The 12,886-nt window shown below is 41.2% G+C and overlaps 1 protein-coding gene across 2 annotated transcripts in view; it reads left to right on the plus strand.

Annotated features, from left to right (window-relative positions):
* The first annotated feature begins 334 nt into the window (after positions 1 to 334).
* SGK1 (serum/glucocorticoid regulated kinase 1) overlaps positions 335 to 12,886 on the plus strand; it is a 110,010-nt gene continuing 97,458 nt past the window's right edge. The window contains exon 1 of one of the 2 annotated variants that reach the window (XM_059177499.1): positions 335 to 742. In XM_059177499.1, coding sequence (XP_059033482.1) covers positions 674 to 742 — 69 coding nt within the window. In that variant the 5' untranslated portion in view covers positions 335 to 673. The remainder of the gene's footprint in view (positions 743 to 12,886) is intronic. The other variant, XM_059177498.1, reaches the window with a different exon arrangement.

Genomic DNA, 12,886 nt, shown 5'->3' on the forward strand with positions numbered 1-12,886 from the left:
CACGCTATTAAAGTAGCTCTCCCGAGGGCTTGTCAACTGCTTTTCAGTGCGTCCAGAGCAGGCGTCTTCTCTCCCGGGGCTGCTCAGATATTCATGAATCGCTGCGTCTTCAGCAGCGCTTTCTCTCTCCCTCTGCCTCCCTGGCGCGGCTGTCCCTCCCTCCCTCCCTCGGCTTCTGCTCTTTCTTACTCCTTCTCTCAGCTGCTTAACTACAAGCTCCCACTGGAACTTGCACGATCAAAAACAGCTCTCCTTCCGAGCAGCCTCCAGCCGCGCGCAGCACCTGGAGCCGAGCGGCGGGCCCCGCGCGCCCGCCGCAGAGCCGCCAGGTAGCCGGGGGCGCGCAGGGGGTGCCCCTCTCCGACTAGCCAGCCGCAGAGCAGAGCATCTCCCCGGGATCCGCCGCAGCCCGGGGGGCCGGCCGCGCCGATGCCCGAGCCTCGGAGCAGCGATGGGAAGAGCAGAGCCACTGCCCTTGGCAACTGAGAGCGGGAAGAGGTTGCTGCGGTAGCGACGCTGCAGGATGTGTGAGTGAGGACCCGAGCCCCGCCAGGTCCTCCATCCCGCTCCGTCTTCACTGCCTGTGTCCGGGAGCGCGGCCGGGGACCCGCTCGCTGCACTCACCAGGCGGTGCCACCCTGGATCTATAACTGTGAACTCCCTACTGTGGAAAATGGTAAACAAAGACATGAATGGATTCCCAGTCAAGAAATGCTCAGCCTTCCAATTTTTTAAGAAGCGGGTAAGGACGGGTTTTGTTTGTTTCTTTTGTTTTCTGCTCTTCTCTGAAATGCTTTTGATTGCTGGCCAGGGATAAGCCAAAGGTTGTCTTGCAGATTCCCGAAGGAAAGGCGAGCTTCTGGATGCCTTGGTCCAGCTGGGAAATATACCTGTCTTGATGCAAATTTGTGGGTGGGGGCGCCTCTGAACTGTGGGGGTGGGCTGGGCTGCCTGCCTTAGAGGGGGTTTGAGCCCGGAATAGGAATTTCTCAAAGCCACAAGATGACAGTCAGTGTTTAAGAGAATTGGCCTGGGGTACAGTTATGACTAGTAATTTAGTCAGGGACTAATTCAGTAGCTCTCCTCTCTCACCTTCGAAGGGTTCAACTTTTTCCACCCCTTTCACTGACTCTGTCTCAAGTGCTGTATTGCCATCTTCATTAGAAGCCGCAGCTTCTGGCTTCCCAAAGCCATGCAGCCAATAACTTGTCTAGTCTCTATCAGCGCTAAAAATAGCAAAGGACTAGAATGGCCTTTTGCAGAAATGATGGAATCCAGCATTTTAAATTCTCTATTTCACGTTGCCTCAATGTTGCTTGGTATGACTGCCTTTCTTTTCGAGAGAACAGTGGACAGTCTGAATCCAAGTGACAAGATGGGGTTATGCTGCTGTATATATTTATCCCTTCAATTCCTTGTTCTTCCATTCATAGTTGTTAACATCGCTTTGATTATAAATGAGGGGGGAAAAAGAGAGAAAGGGGTATTTTTGTGTGTTTCACAATAAACTGAATGCATTGTAATTGTCATGCTGGTGGTCTGCATAAACCTGCAGATTTATACACAAGTGGGAGGTAAGAAATGTATGATTGTTAAGAAACTGATGACTGGCACTCTTAGGGAGAGTTTTGTAAGCAACAGAACCTTCTTTCAGCCCCCAGATGCCCTGTCCTATTTAATCCCCTAGGGCAATTCCATCAAAATGGCTCTCTCCATTCATTCTTCCCGCCCTTCATTCAGGTCCTTTCTGAGCTGTGCCTGACACACAGCCCTTCCCTTAACCCACCAGCAGAACACAATGAATTACACACTGGGCCAGACCACCTCCCTGCACCAAATGGGCAAGCTGGAAAGGCAGTTCTGGAAGCAGTAAGTTAGGCCCAGCTAGAGGGCTGGCACAGGCTCCCTTTGACTATCTCATGGTTAAAGCACAACCTTCCCTCAAGTCATGGGCCAAAACATATGCATTAACAACAAGGCAAAACCACCCTGTCCTTCCTGCTGCCCCTGAAGATCCCTCACTAGTGGAGACTGCAGGCTGAATCAAAGCAAGTCAGTGCAACTTCTCAGAGCTCTGCAGTGTTTCTTGGTTTTCCCTGCAGCCAAAGTGTTTCTTTCCAAGGAATGGGCCCATCTTGAAAAGTCATCACCAACAGCAAACAAATGTTTTGCTAATAACCAAAAAACATGTCATAGCCCATAATTCAGAGCTTAAACTCTTTACTCTCTTTGAATTAATGAATTTATTTAGTGGTATTGGTGGGAGGGGAAGAAGGGTGATATTTTACAACTCCTCAGTTAGGTATTTTTTTTTTTTATCAACCAAGTAGCTTCAAGTAAAATTTTTTCTTTTTTTTTTTTTTTTTTGTCACTTACTTTCTTGGCTATCAAAATGTACTGATCGATATATAATTTACTATCTGGTTTCTTTCTGCTTAAAAGCATAATTGACCAATCGTCTTCAGTTGGTACCTCCGTTGACCTTGAATTTTGCAAAGAGCTAGCCAGGGTTTTATCTATTTGGCAGAGAGAAAGAGGTCTATAACAGGATTTTCTGGCTGGCAGCTTCAACCGCTTTCTAACCTGGGTTTATCAGTTGCTGGAGATAGAATCAGAAATCTCCCTCCTGGTCTCCTTACTCCTCAAGGACAGCAAAATCAGCAGAATGAGACTTTGTAAGAAGTCATGGACAGCTTTGAAGATAAATTCCTTGATTCTTGTCCACTGGTATACAGTAGTTCCAAAAGTCGATTTCATTTTGTACCATGACTTTTGCTTTGGGCTTTGCTTTTTTGTTTGTTTGGTTTTGGGGGTTTTCTAGTTTTTAATTATACAACCAACATGTAAACAGATGTGTAAAGCATTAAGACAGTGCCAGGTAAATCCCACCTCTTCCCCAGTCTTCCCCAGATGGAACTGTTGTGGCCATGTTGGTGTTCATAAAATCCAGCCTTCTTCTATGCATTTACATACACATTCATATACAAGAATGTTTTTGTTTTCAGCTAAGAATAATCTATTTTCCCTATATTCTACTGTTGGAGTTCCACACATTTCTGCATTTTTATTTTTAACCTAGATGGACAGTCTTACAAAGTGAACCTTTATCCAGTGCCCACGTAAAACCATGAATAGATCTTAGGGAAAAAAAAAAAACAAACCCATAGGTATTTTAGGGCTCATGAGAAAGACTGAGGTTTGGACACAAACTGTGACTGCAGAAGCCTTAAAGAGTGCTTCTGATGCCTCTGAGACATTCCAAAGGGAGCACAGAGAAGCTCACTAGAGGGGAATATTGATGACCTGTTCCATCCTTCATTTAGGAGAGTAATAATAGCCATCATTTATCTAGTGCTTTCTACGTTCTAGAGGTTGAGGGCCAAATACTTTATGTGAATGATCTCATTTAATCCTCACAGAAACCCAATGCAGGGAGATTAACCAACCAGCCCAAGGTCATGTAGCTAAGAAATAGCAGAGCTAAAATTTAAACTTTGTTTAACCCAAAGCCCGTGTTCTTAGTCCAGACTTTCGATTTCAAATCATCCTCCCACATTTTTTTTTTAATTTTCCACCACAAAATCTTTTTTTCTTTTTTTCCAAGTGAAATCTTTGTGTCTCTATCCAATGTACCAAACTTCTGAAGGCAGCCGACCCTCAGCAGACAAGCTTCTTGAAGCTCCTTTCCAGCCCACAGTCTGGAGACAGGCAGTCTTGGTGCAATTTCCCCAAATCCTTTGGACTTATGCTTTCCACTCTCATGTCTCAAAAGCTCAACTAAATCAGCTTAATTTCATTTAGCTGAGAATTGCTAAGCTAAACTCCGTAAGAGTTCTACTTCCAATCTCCCCATGTTAATGATAAGTTAGCTTTAGGATATCTTTGGATTATGTTTTAGTCTGAGTCTGTAAAGATTCACTTAAAGTGAATGAAAAGATGTCCTTATCAGTTTTATTCTCCCAATCCGACAGCTTTAAAAGTTATCAGTTGTGCTAAAGATAATCCATTTTCATGGATTTTAAGATATGTTCATAGTTCAGATTCTTGCATTATGACTCAGAAAACACAAACAAATGGCATTGTCTTCAACTTGATAATCCTAGGTCTGTAAAAAAAGACTTTGGTAGCCATGATTAAACTGTCTTCTGTAAAATTTCAGAGGCTATCTGGCTACATAGAATTTTGGATTTGGAGTGAAACTTAGAAACGCTCTCAGTGACCTCTCTGTTTTAGTGATGAGTAAACAGTATCAGGAAGGAGAAGACACCTGCTCAGATTAGAATATGGCTAAGCGCTGCTCACATGGGCAGGGTTTTCACTTCCAGCTCTTAGTGTGCTATCCTCCTCATCGTGTCCTGTAACTAGTTCAGGGCTTCATGCCTTGTCCATTCATTTTTTAATCAAAATCCAGCTCTCATCTTCATAGAATTAACTGCCGAGTGACCACTAGCTTTGACAAGACACTTTTGTCTGGACCCAGTGTTTCATGATTTTGTGCATTTGAACAATTTCCTTATGTTGTATTATTCTTTAATAATAACAAATTTTATAATCACCGTCACTTATACAACACTAACTTCGCTGGGCACTGTTCTCAGAGTCTTAAGTATGGTTATGTATGTAAGTTCTCACAAAAATCCCAAGATAGATGCTATCGGCACCCCGATTTCACAGGTGAAGAAACTGAGGAGTATGGAGGTGGAGAGAGCAGTCCTAGGGTACACTGCTAGTTAGCAGCAGAAACAGGGTTTGGATCCAAGTGCTTGGCTCCACAGCCCGTAGTCTTAACCACTGTCCACCCTGCCTGTTGGCGTTAACCAGTCCAGCATGATCAGAGGAAAAGTGAAGAGGTACTACAGCCCTAGCTTCCTCCTTTCTCTAAACATGTCAGGGAACAAAGCGAAGGTTCTCAGCCCGATTATGTTGTTTATCCTGGCAGAGCTGAGGGGTGAAATTTAGCTCCTCTGCAGTGGTTATTTTCCACCACTGTTCCATTAACAGCATTCCTTTACATGCATTTCCTTTTACTGCCCTATTATGTCTGCTTAAAGCATTGAATTGGAATGATAACAAAGATTTTCTACCTATGTGAAATACTCCATGTCTTCCCGGAGGGTTAACATTTATTGAGCTTTTACTAAGCGTCAGGCGCTGTTCAAAGTATTTTACTAGTGTGATCCTCAGAATCTTTGATTATGCCTATCTTACAGCCAAGGACACAGAGCTTCAGAGAGGTTAAGTAACTGGTTCAAGGTCATAGTGTTATTAAGAGAGGTAACAGAGTTCAAACTCAGGAGTCAGCTCTAGTTCCACCAATCTTTCCATTGACATCTCTGGAGTGCACCACCATGATGCTAACACTGCTTCAGGGTTGGCTCTCCCCATTGGAAACTACTGTGAGGATGATCCAAAGAGGATTTTGTGGGGAGCTTTTGGCCATAGCTATGGAGAGTTAACATTTTCCAAGCGACTCCCAAGGGTAGGAGGAATGCTTTCCAACAAATCCGAAGTCTCCAAGATATATTTGATCATACTTCCTGGCACCATAGTGCTTCCTACTGTGCTTTCTTCCGAGGTAGCTAAAACCCGAGTTGTTTGAGTCCTTGTGTGGGCTCCCACAGCATAGCTCGTGGTCCTGCTCACCCTGCGTGGTAACATCAGGACTGTTTACTCACCCGTAGCTCCCACAGGGCAGGAAGGTCTTAAAGGACAGAGAATCCATGACCTTGTTCATCAGATCCCTTACTTGTCAAACCAAATTTGTTGGATGAAAGTATATACAAAATGAATGAATGAATCCTTTTGTTAACTTGTCCCTAAGTCATTGTCTTGTCCTCTTCCTCCCTGTTTTTCTTTCTTGAGAGAGATTAATGACTTAGAAGTCTAATGCATTTTAATTTCCTCTCCGTTTAGATATGGATTATAAATAAATGAAGACTTTGAAAAATACCTTAAATCTGGTTCAAGGACAAGTTGTCACTATGCTTGATAGCTGGCAGGTCCTTTGGGAGACTTGACCTCATCTTGTTTGCTGCTGCAGTGTCCACTCCACAGCCTCTTTTCTGTAATACTTTCCCTGTTAGGTCAATCAAGACAGATGCAGTAAGATTGACTACTTTGCTTTATTGTACATGAATATAAATCTGACTTCAGTATTATGTAGTGCTTGCATTATGTATTCTCCACCTGGAATTTTTTTTAAAAAGAATCTTTCCAGCTATCATTTTTCCATGTGGTTTTAGGAGCCACCAAGTGTGAAGAAGTTGACCTCAAGATGCTTTTTCCACTTTGACCACTAAGTTGTTGAGGGGTTGGCCTGGAGTAGGGGCAAGTTCAGCCGGTCAGGTGTGGCTGGGCCGGGGAGCTGGGTCTCCAGTATGGCGGCATGCAGGAGAGGCACCATTCTCATGGACTCCATGTTTTGGCACCCTAGCAGCTCTCGAGAAAGCCCGATACTATTTAGGCTCTCACTCTGCTACAGTGCTTGGGAAATATTTTGAGTGGAAAGTGTAGCGGAGTTCCTTGAAGGTTTCGTTTTTTGAAGAATTAGTGCTAATGTGCTGATGCCATATCTAACACCAGAATAAGAAATCTTCCAAGCTCCCCCATATTTGATGATCTGCAAATGCTTCTTGAGACAAAGCAAAACTAAAATGGGGGTGGACAGCCACTGAAACGCATGTCCCACCCCCCACCTCCCCCACCCCCTGCTGAAGAGGTCTGATTATAAAAACATAAAGGAAAGAACTGTAGGAGAATTGGATTCGTAGAAAAATTTAATTAGTAATTTAGGTCAAGCTAAAGATAGTTCACTAGAAGAAATACTGTGGAGGCAGATTTTAAAGTGTCATTTTTTTTTTTAAACACACACCAGTTTTCAGTTTCAGCCGTAAGTATAAGAAGTTAATATTTTTAACATTGGCAGATAAGGAGAAGACTCCTGACTTACCGGGAAGACAGCGTCACCTGCCCTCTGACTGACTAGCACCTCAGATCCTAACTTGTCAGCTTGTCTGAGTGTGGACTCATTGACTTCTCACCAACACCACAATAAGGACCTTTATTCTTTCCATGGGGTTTCAGAAAGTTCGGTTCACAGGACAGTTTTCCCAAAGAGCTTTAACCGAAGGAATATGCACAATCTCCCTGGAGATCCATGGCTTCCTGTTGGGCAGAACACCTTGGCCCTTCTTCTCAAGGCCTCTTCCTGGCCCAGCAACGAGAAGGCAGTCAGTCACAGTGATGTACCCTGGTCCATGGTCTAAGGGTCAGCTCACCAGCAAGTGGCCAGATTTCCCTGGCAGACTACAGACTCGGGCTGCAAATTTTATACCATTCTGTGTGGGAGGCAGAGGAGAGTAAGGTGGGAGGAAAATGATAAGGAAAAGCAGACCCGGCAAGTTAGGTGCTGCTCAGGCTTCCTGGTGCAGCTACTCCAACACTTGGAGACAGGATTCCTGTTAGTTTGTTTACTCTCACACCGATCGCTTTGCAGCCTTCTAAAACGATTTCCTAAGTATTTACAACAAAGGAAAATGACAATCAAGGCTGTAACTAGGACGGTAGGAGAATGTCCCCCTTGGTAAAGCAAGATGCCAAAATATTACTCTAATTGCTTTCCAGAGCCTGCTGTGATATTTTTTCTGGGAAGAGTCTACTTAGCTATTTTTATAGCATTGGGGTCACCTTGATCTATTTTCCCTTCCTAGGTCAGGGCATTCACCCAAAATGCCGTTTGCTTGGGAAATGATGGACCCTGTGGCTCTTCCCCTCCTTGTCTCCTCTCTCCCCATCCCTTCTCCTCTTCCCCCTCCTCCTCCCCTTCCTCTCCTCCTCCTCCTCTGTCTCCTCCTCTTCCCCCTCCCCCTTCCACCTCCTCCCCTTCTTCCTCCTCTTCCTCTCCGCCTTCTTCTTTCTCCCCACCCTCTCTCTCATCTCTAAAAGGTAAGTTCACATCAAAGTAAAGGAGACAAAAGCCTGAACTGAAATATTCCTGGATTCACATGCCATAGAAAACCCAGAACTCTCATCCCTCTAATCCAAGGGTAACAGGAATATCTTTCCATTTCTGAGTCTGCTACAGAGAGTTCAGCCAGGATGAAAGACCACCACAGATCAAGATTTTAGTTTCTGGAAATAGCAAAGTGAAATGGGTCCCTAAATAGTTCAAAGATTTTAAGGTTCAAGTCCATGTGGGACCAACATTAAAATATACTGAGGAAAAAAAAATTTAAGTTAATAGTTTGAGAATTAAAAATAAATAAGAATCTTTATTTTGAGTGCTTATTAGTCACAACTATAATCTTTTCCATAGAATGATCTTTCTGAAAAGTAATCGAATTTCTTTTGAATCCTGAATCTTTTCGGACCAGCATTAATTTGGGTTATATCACAGAAAAAAATTTTTGAGACAGAAAACTATGAATATGTAGCTTTTAGGGTGGTTAAAAAGATTGGGGTAAAGCTAAGAGGCACAACAGTGGAGATTTGGTCTAGCAATAAATACATTAAAAATGAACTCTCTAGTTTCATAGGGTTTCTCTGAAACCTGGAATATAAACTCCCTGAGGGCAGAGATCATGGCTATCTTGTTCACAGCTCTGAGTTTCTGGTACACAGTAGACACTCAACAAGATACACTTAATGAATCAATAAAGAGAACTTAATCAAATGGTTTGGGGAGGAGGTGTCCTGGTAATTGTAATATAATTACCTAGTTAAATAGAGAAGGTATTGATAAAGAGAGGAAGTAAGAATTAAAGAAAATCTTGGCATGATTTCCACTATTTCTAAATAGTGCTGTTTGCATGTCAACAAATAAAAGTGTGAAAGAATTAGAAGCTTATGCCTTAATGAATGAATGTACTTTAAAGCCGGTAATGCAATGACGTATTTGTTTATTTAGGTTTGGCAGAAGCTAGATTTGAGCAATAACCTCCAAACTGGGTTCTATTCTGATGATTAGTTTGCCATTTTTATAATACTAGGTGTAAATAATTTTAAAAATTAGTAATAAGTTGGGCGGCTTGATCTAGGAATACTCATATCTTTTACGTCAATTGTACCATGATGAATAAGAACAGGTGAGTGGAGATATTAACAATTTCCTGAAGAATATATTGAATGCAATGATAAAGCTTAAGGAGTTAAGAGATGTCAAATTAAGGAGTTCAGAGTTAAGGAGTTAAGAGATGGCAATTCGTTCATGGAGGGAAATCACAGAATCTGTAATCCATCTTTAAGTGAGAAATAAAAAATATCTAAAAACAGTCTTTGATTTTCACAGGGAAATAAGAGTTGTACCTGTCTGTTCAGGCTTCCATAATAAAATGACAGACTGGGTAGCTTAAGCCACAGAAATTGATTGTCTCAGAGTTCTGGAGGCTGAAAGTCTATCAAGGTATCAGTGGGGTTGGTTCCTTCTGAGGCTGAGAGAGAAGGATTTCCTTCCAGGCCTCTCTCCTTGGCTTGTTGATGATCATCTTCTCCCTGCGTCTTTTTCTTTTTCTCGTAAGATTTATTTATTTTAGAGTGAGAAAGAGCAGAAGCGAGTGGGGGGGGAGGGGCAGGGAGAGAGGGACAAGGAGGGAGAAAGAGAGAGAAGGAGAGAGAATCTCAAGCAGACTCCCCATTGAGCGTGGAGCCCAACACAGGGTTCCACTCCATCCCAAGACCCCCAAGATCACGACCTGAGCCCAAACCAGGAGTTGGATGCTTAATGGACTATGCCACCCAGGCACACCTTCTCCCTGCATCCTTACATCCTCCTCCTTCTATATGTATCAGTCCAAATTTCCCCTTTTTATAAGGATAACTATAAGGACATTTATACAGACATCAGTCACACCTCATTAGTGCCCACCCCCTTTTAACTTGATTACGTCTCTAAAGATCCTATCTCCAAATACATTCTGAGTTTCTGGGTTAAGACTTTAAGATACAAATGGGGGGGGGGGTTAATTCAGCCTATAGTTTTTTCTTTACCATCGAAGCCTCATTTATATCTGCAATGGAATATCCCCAATAGAATGGGCTCTAAAGTAGAAATTTTTACTTTATTAAAAATATGGGTAAATTCTGGGAAACAAATATTGCAGAAAATCTATAACACTGAAGAATATCAGGTGAGGCAGAGGTTTGGCAGGCAAAATTATCTTAATTGTTTTAAGGACGGTAATGTAGTAGAAGTGAGAAGTAAGGGATAACTCGAAAAATATTGCTGCTAAGTTTTTATGTAATAGAGCTGGAAGAGCTGGATGGCTGATGGAATATCTAATATAACATTTAAGAGCTTACAACTAAGTAATACCCATGTGTAAATGAATTTAATCAAAGAATATCAATATAACTATTTTCTCTTTAACCACTCGAGCTCAAAGATTATTACGTAAGAACTAGGACCTAGCAGTTACTGTATACAGGGCCTTAGTTATCAGCTTTGGCAAAGCAGTCATATCCAATTTATTTGTCCATCAGTCAATTTTTCCATGAAAGGGCCCATACCTTCTCACATTGCCAGTAATAAGATGGTAGTGAAGCCATTGCTAATAACTAGTCTTCTAGCATGAAATGAGTTCTTTAAATCAGGCATTTGAGAGTAACTCTTCAGACTTAATCTCGATCACATAGAATTCCAGGATGTGTAATGTTTGTTTCATCCCATATCTTGACAATTAGCTCTTACATTATACATTTTATTCTTTTCCAAAAATCAGAGCAATGAACATTTCTAGCAATGTCTTCCTTCCTAAAGTCATTATCTTCCGATAGCAGGTTCAGAATTAGTGTTGAAACTCACACTTGTGGGGGAGGGTGAAGGTTTTTCATCATTAAGAACAGTATAATTTACACTTGTGTGTATCAGGCATTAGGATAGAAATGCAAATATAAGAAAGTATATTTTCCTTCACTGTTCATATACTACCCTAACCCCAGGAACTTTGGTCACATCTTCCTGTCATATACTCTTTGTAGCTTCTTGTACTTTTTTTTTAAATGGCACCTGTCAATGTATAATCACATATTGATATAGCTATTTAATAAATATCTTTATCATTAATTAATATCCTCCTAGACTCTGGTTCTTTGAGGGAGGGGCTTGTGCTCTCTCTTGCTTGCAATGATGTCCTCAGAGCTTGGCTCCTGGAATGTTATCAATGAGTCTTTACTAAAACAAAAAGATAAGAAATTATGAAATGCTGATCTAAGAGGGAGAGAAGAGTTAACGCTTAAAACACACAAGTCCTTTCCATTTTATTGCTTTTTTAAACTTTTATTTTGTTTCAAACAGAGGCAGATGCTAAGACTTCAAGTCTGAGACACATTTATATTCCAAATGGCATTGCTTTTTAAGTCATTGTCTCTTCTGTCATTTACTGTTCCTGTGAGGAGAGCCACATAATAAACTGCTCTTATAATTTAGCTGTAGGTTAAAGATTTTTCTTTTCTGAAAGAACACATTTAGCATGATATAATCCCACAGGTTTTCCTCAGTTGCCAGGAAACTCAAACCTAAATTTAAAGGTAAATTTCAGTGAACAAATTAGACCAATCTGTAGAAACAACTTACGAGTTGCTAAATTTGGTTTTAATCTTGTATTTTTATTTTAACTCTCTTGTTTTGTGTGTCTCGTTGTAAACTGCCTCAGATGTTTTCAAAAGTAAGATGGCATATTATACTAATGTATTGCTATGGTGATAAAACAGCAAACACAGAAGAAATCTAGTTCTAAATTATGAAGTGCTTCTCTATTAGTTTTTCTTCTTGAAAATACATGCCTCAGACCACATGAAATTGATCACTGGATCAGAGCTAACTTTTAAACTGTAGGTTTATTATCTCAGATGTAAAATGTAAACCTCATGGACTCAAAGTAAAACTCTAGGTATGTTTTCTGCTTGTCCCCTTAAAATATATTATAATACTCCAGATCGTGTCAAACTGCACTGAATTTGTTATCTATTGTTGTGTTACAAGATATCCAAACTTAATGATCGAAACAACAAATTTGTTTTTCTCAGGATTCCATAATTTAGGAGTTCGGGTTGACTTATTAGGATAGTACTGCTCCATGTCATTGGCTGGGTCATTCCTTGGCTGTGTTCAACAGGGGGCTGGACTGGGCCAGAAAGTCACAGAAAACTTCACTCTCATACCTAAAGCCTTATTGCTCCTCTCTTTTGGCATCTTTCTTTCTCCAAGTAGCTTGGGCTCCTTCCATCATGGTCATAAGTTAGTTGGACATAGATGTCTGCTGGCTTCCGAGACAAGGGCTTTATGAGAGTGGCAGAAGTTGCCCATCTTGTAAGGCTCTGATTTGGAGTTTATAGTGCTGTTTTCACTATAAAAAGAGTCACAGGGCCGGTTTACATTTAAGGGAAGGAATAAATTCCACCTCTCAATGAGAAGAGTGCAAAGTGAAATTATTGGATGTTTCTATTTGTTCCACTAAAACTACATAATTTTCCAAACTGTACCCAGCTGTACTGAGTTAATCTATAACCTCTTATAATCAAGACATTTCCAGTTGCACTCAAAAAGTAGAAACACTCAAACCCTCATAGGAGAAAGATATTAAGGACTCCTAATACAGGATCAGACAAACCCAGGTGGACCCTACATTACTTACAAGCTTTGTAACATTGGGCATGCTATTTAATGTTTTACCTCTATTGGCTTATCTATAAAATGGGCTTAATAACAACACAGAACTCAGAGCCGTTGAGAGGATTAAATTACAGAATGCATGTAAAGCATTTAATCCTCATGTCTGAGACATATTTAGAGGCCCAAAATGTAAGATATTATCAAGATGACCTTAAAATTCTGGCTTGTCTTTTTAAACTACCAATTCTACACTTTTTGTTATGGTATAAGTTGTGATTT

Source organism: Mustela lutreola, chromosome 6, assembly GCF_030435805.1.
Source record: "Mustela lutreola isolate mMusLut2 chromosome 6, mMusLut2.pri, whole genome shotgun sequence".
Lineage (NCBI taxonomy): Eukaryota > Metazoa > Chordata > Mammalia > Carnivora > Mustelidae > Mustela > Mustela lutreola.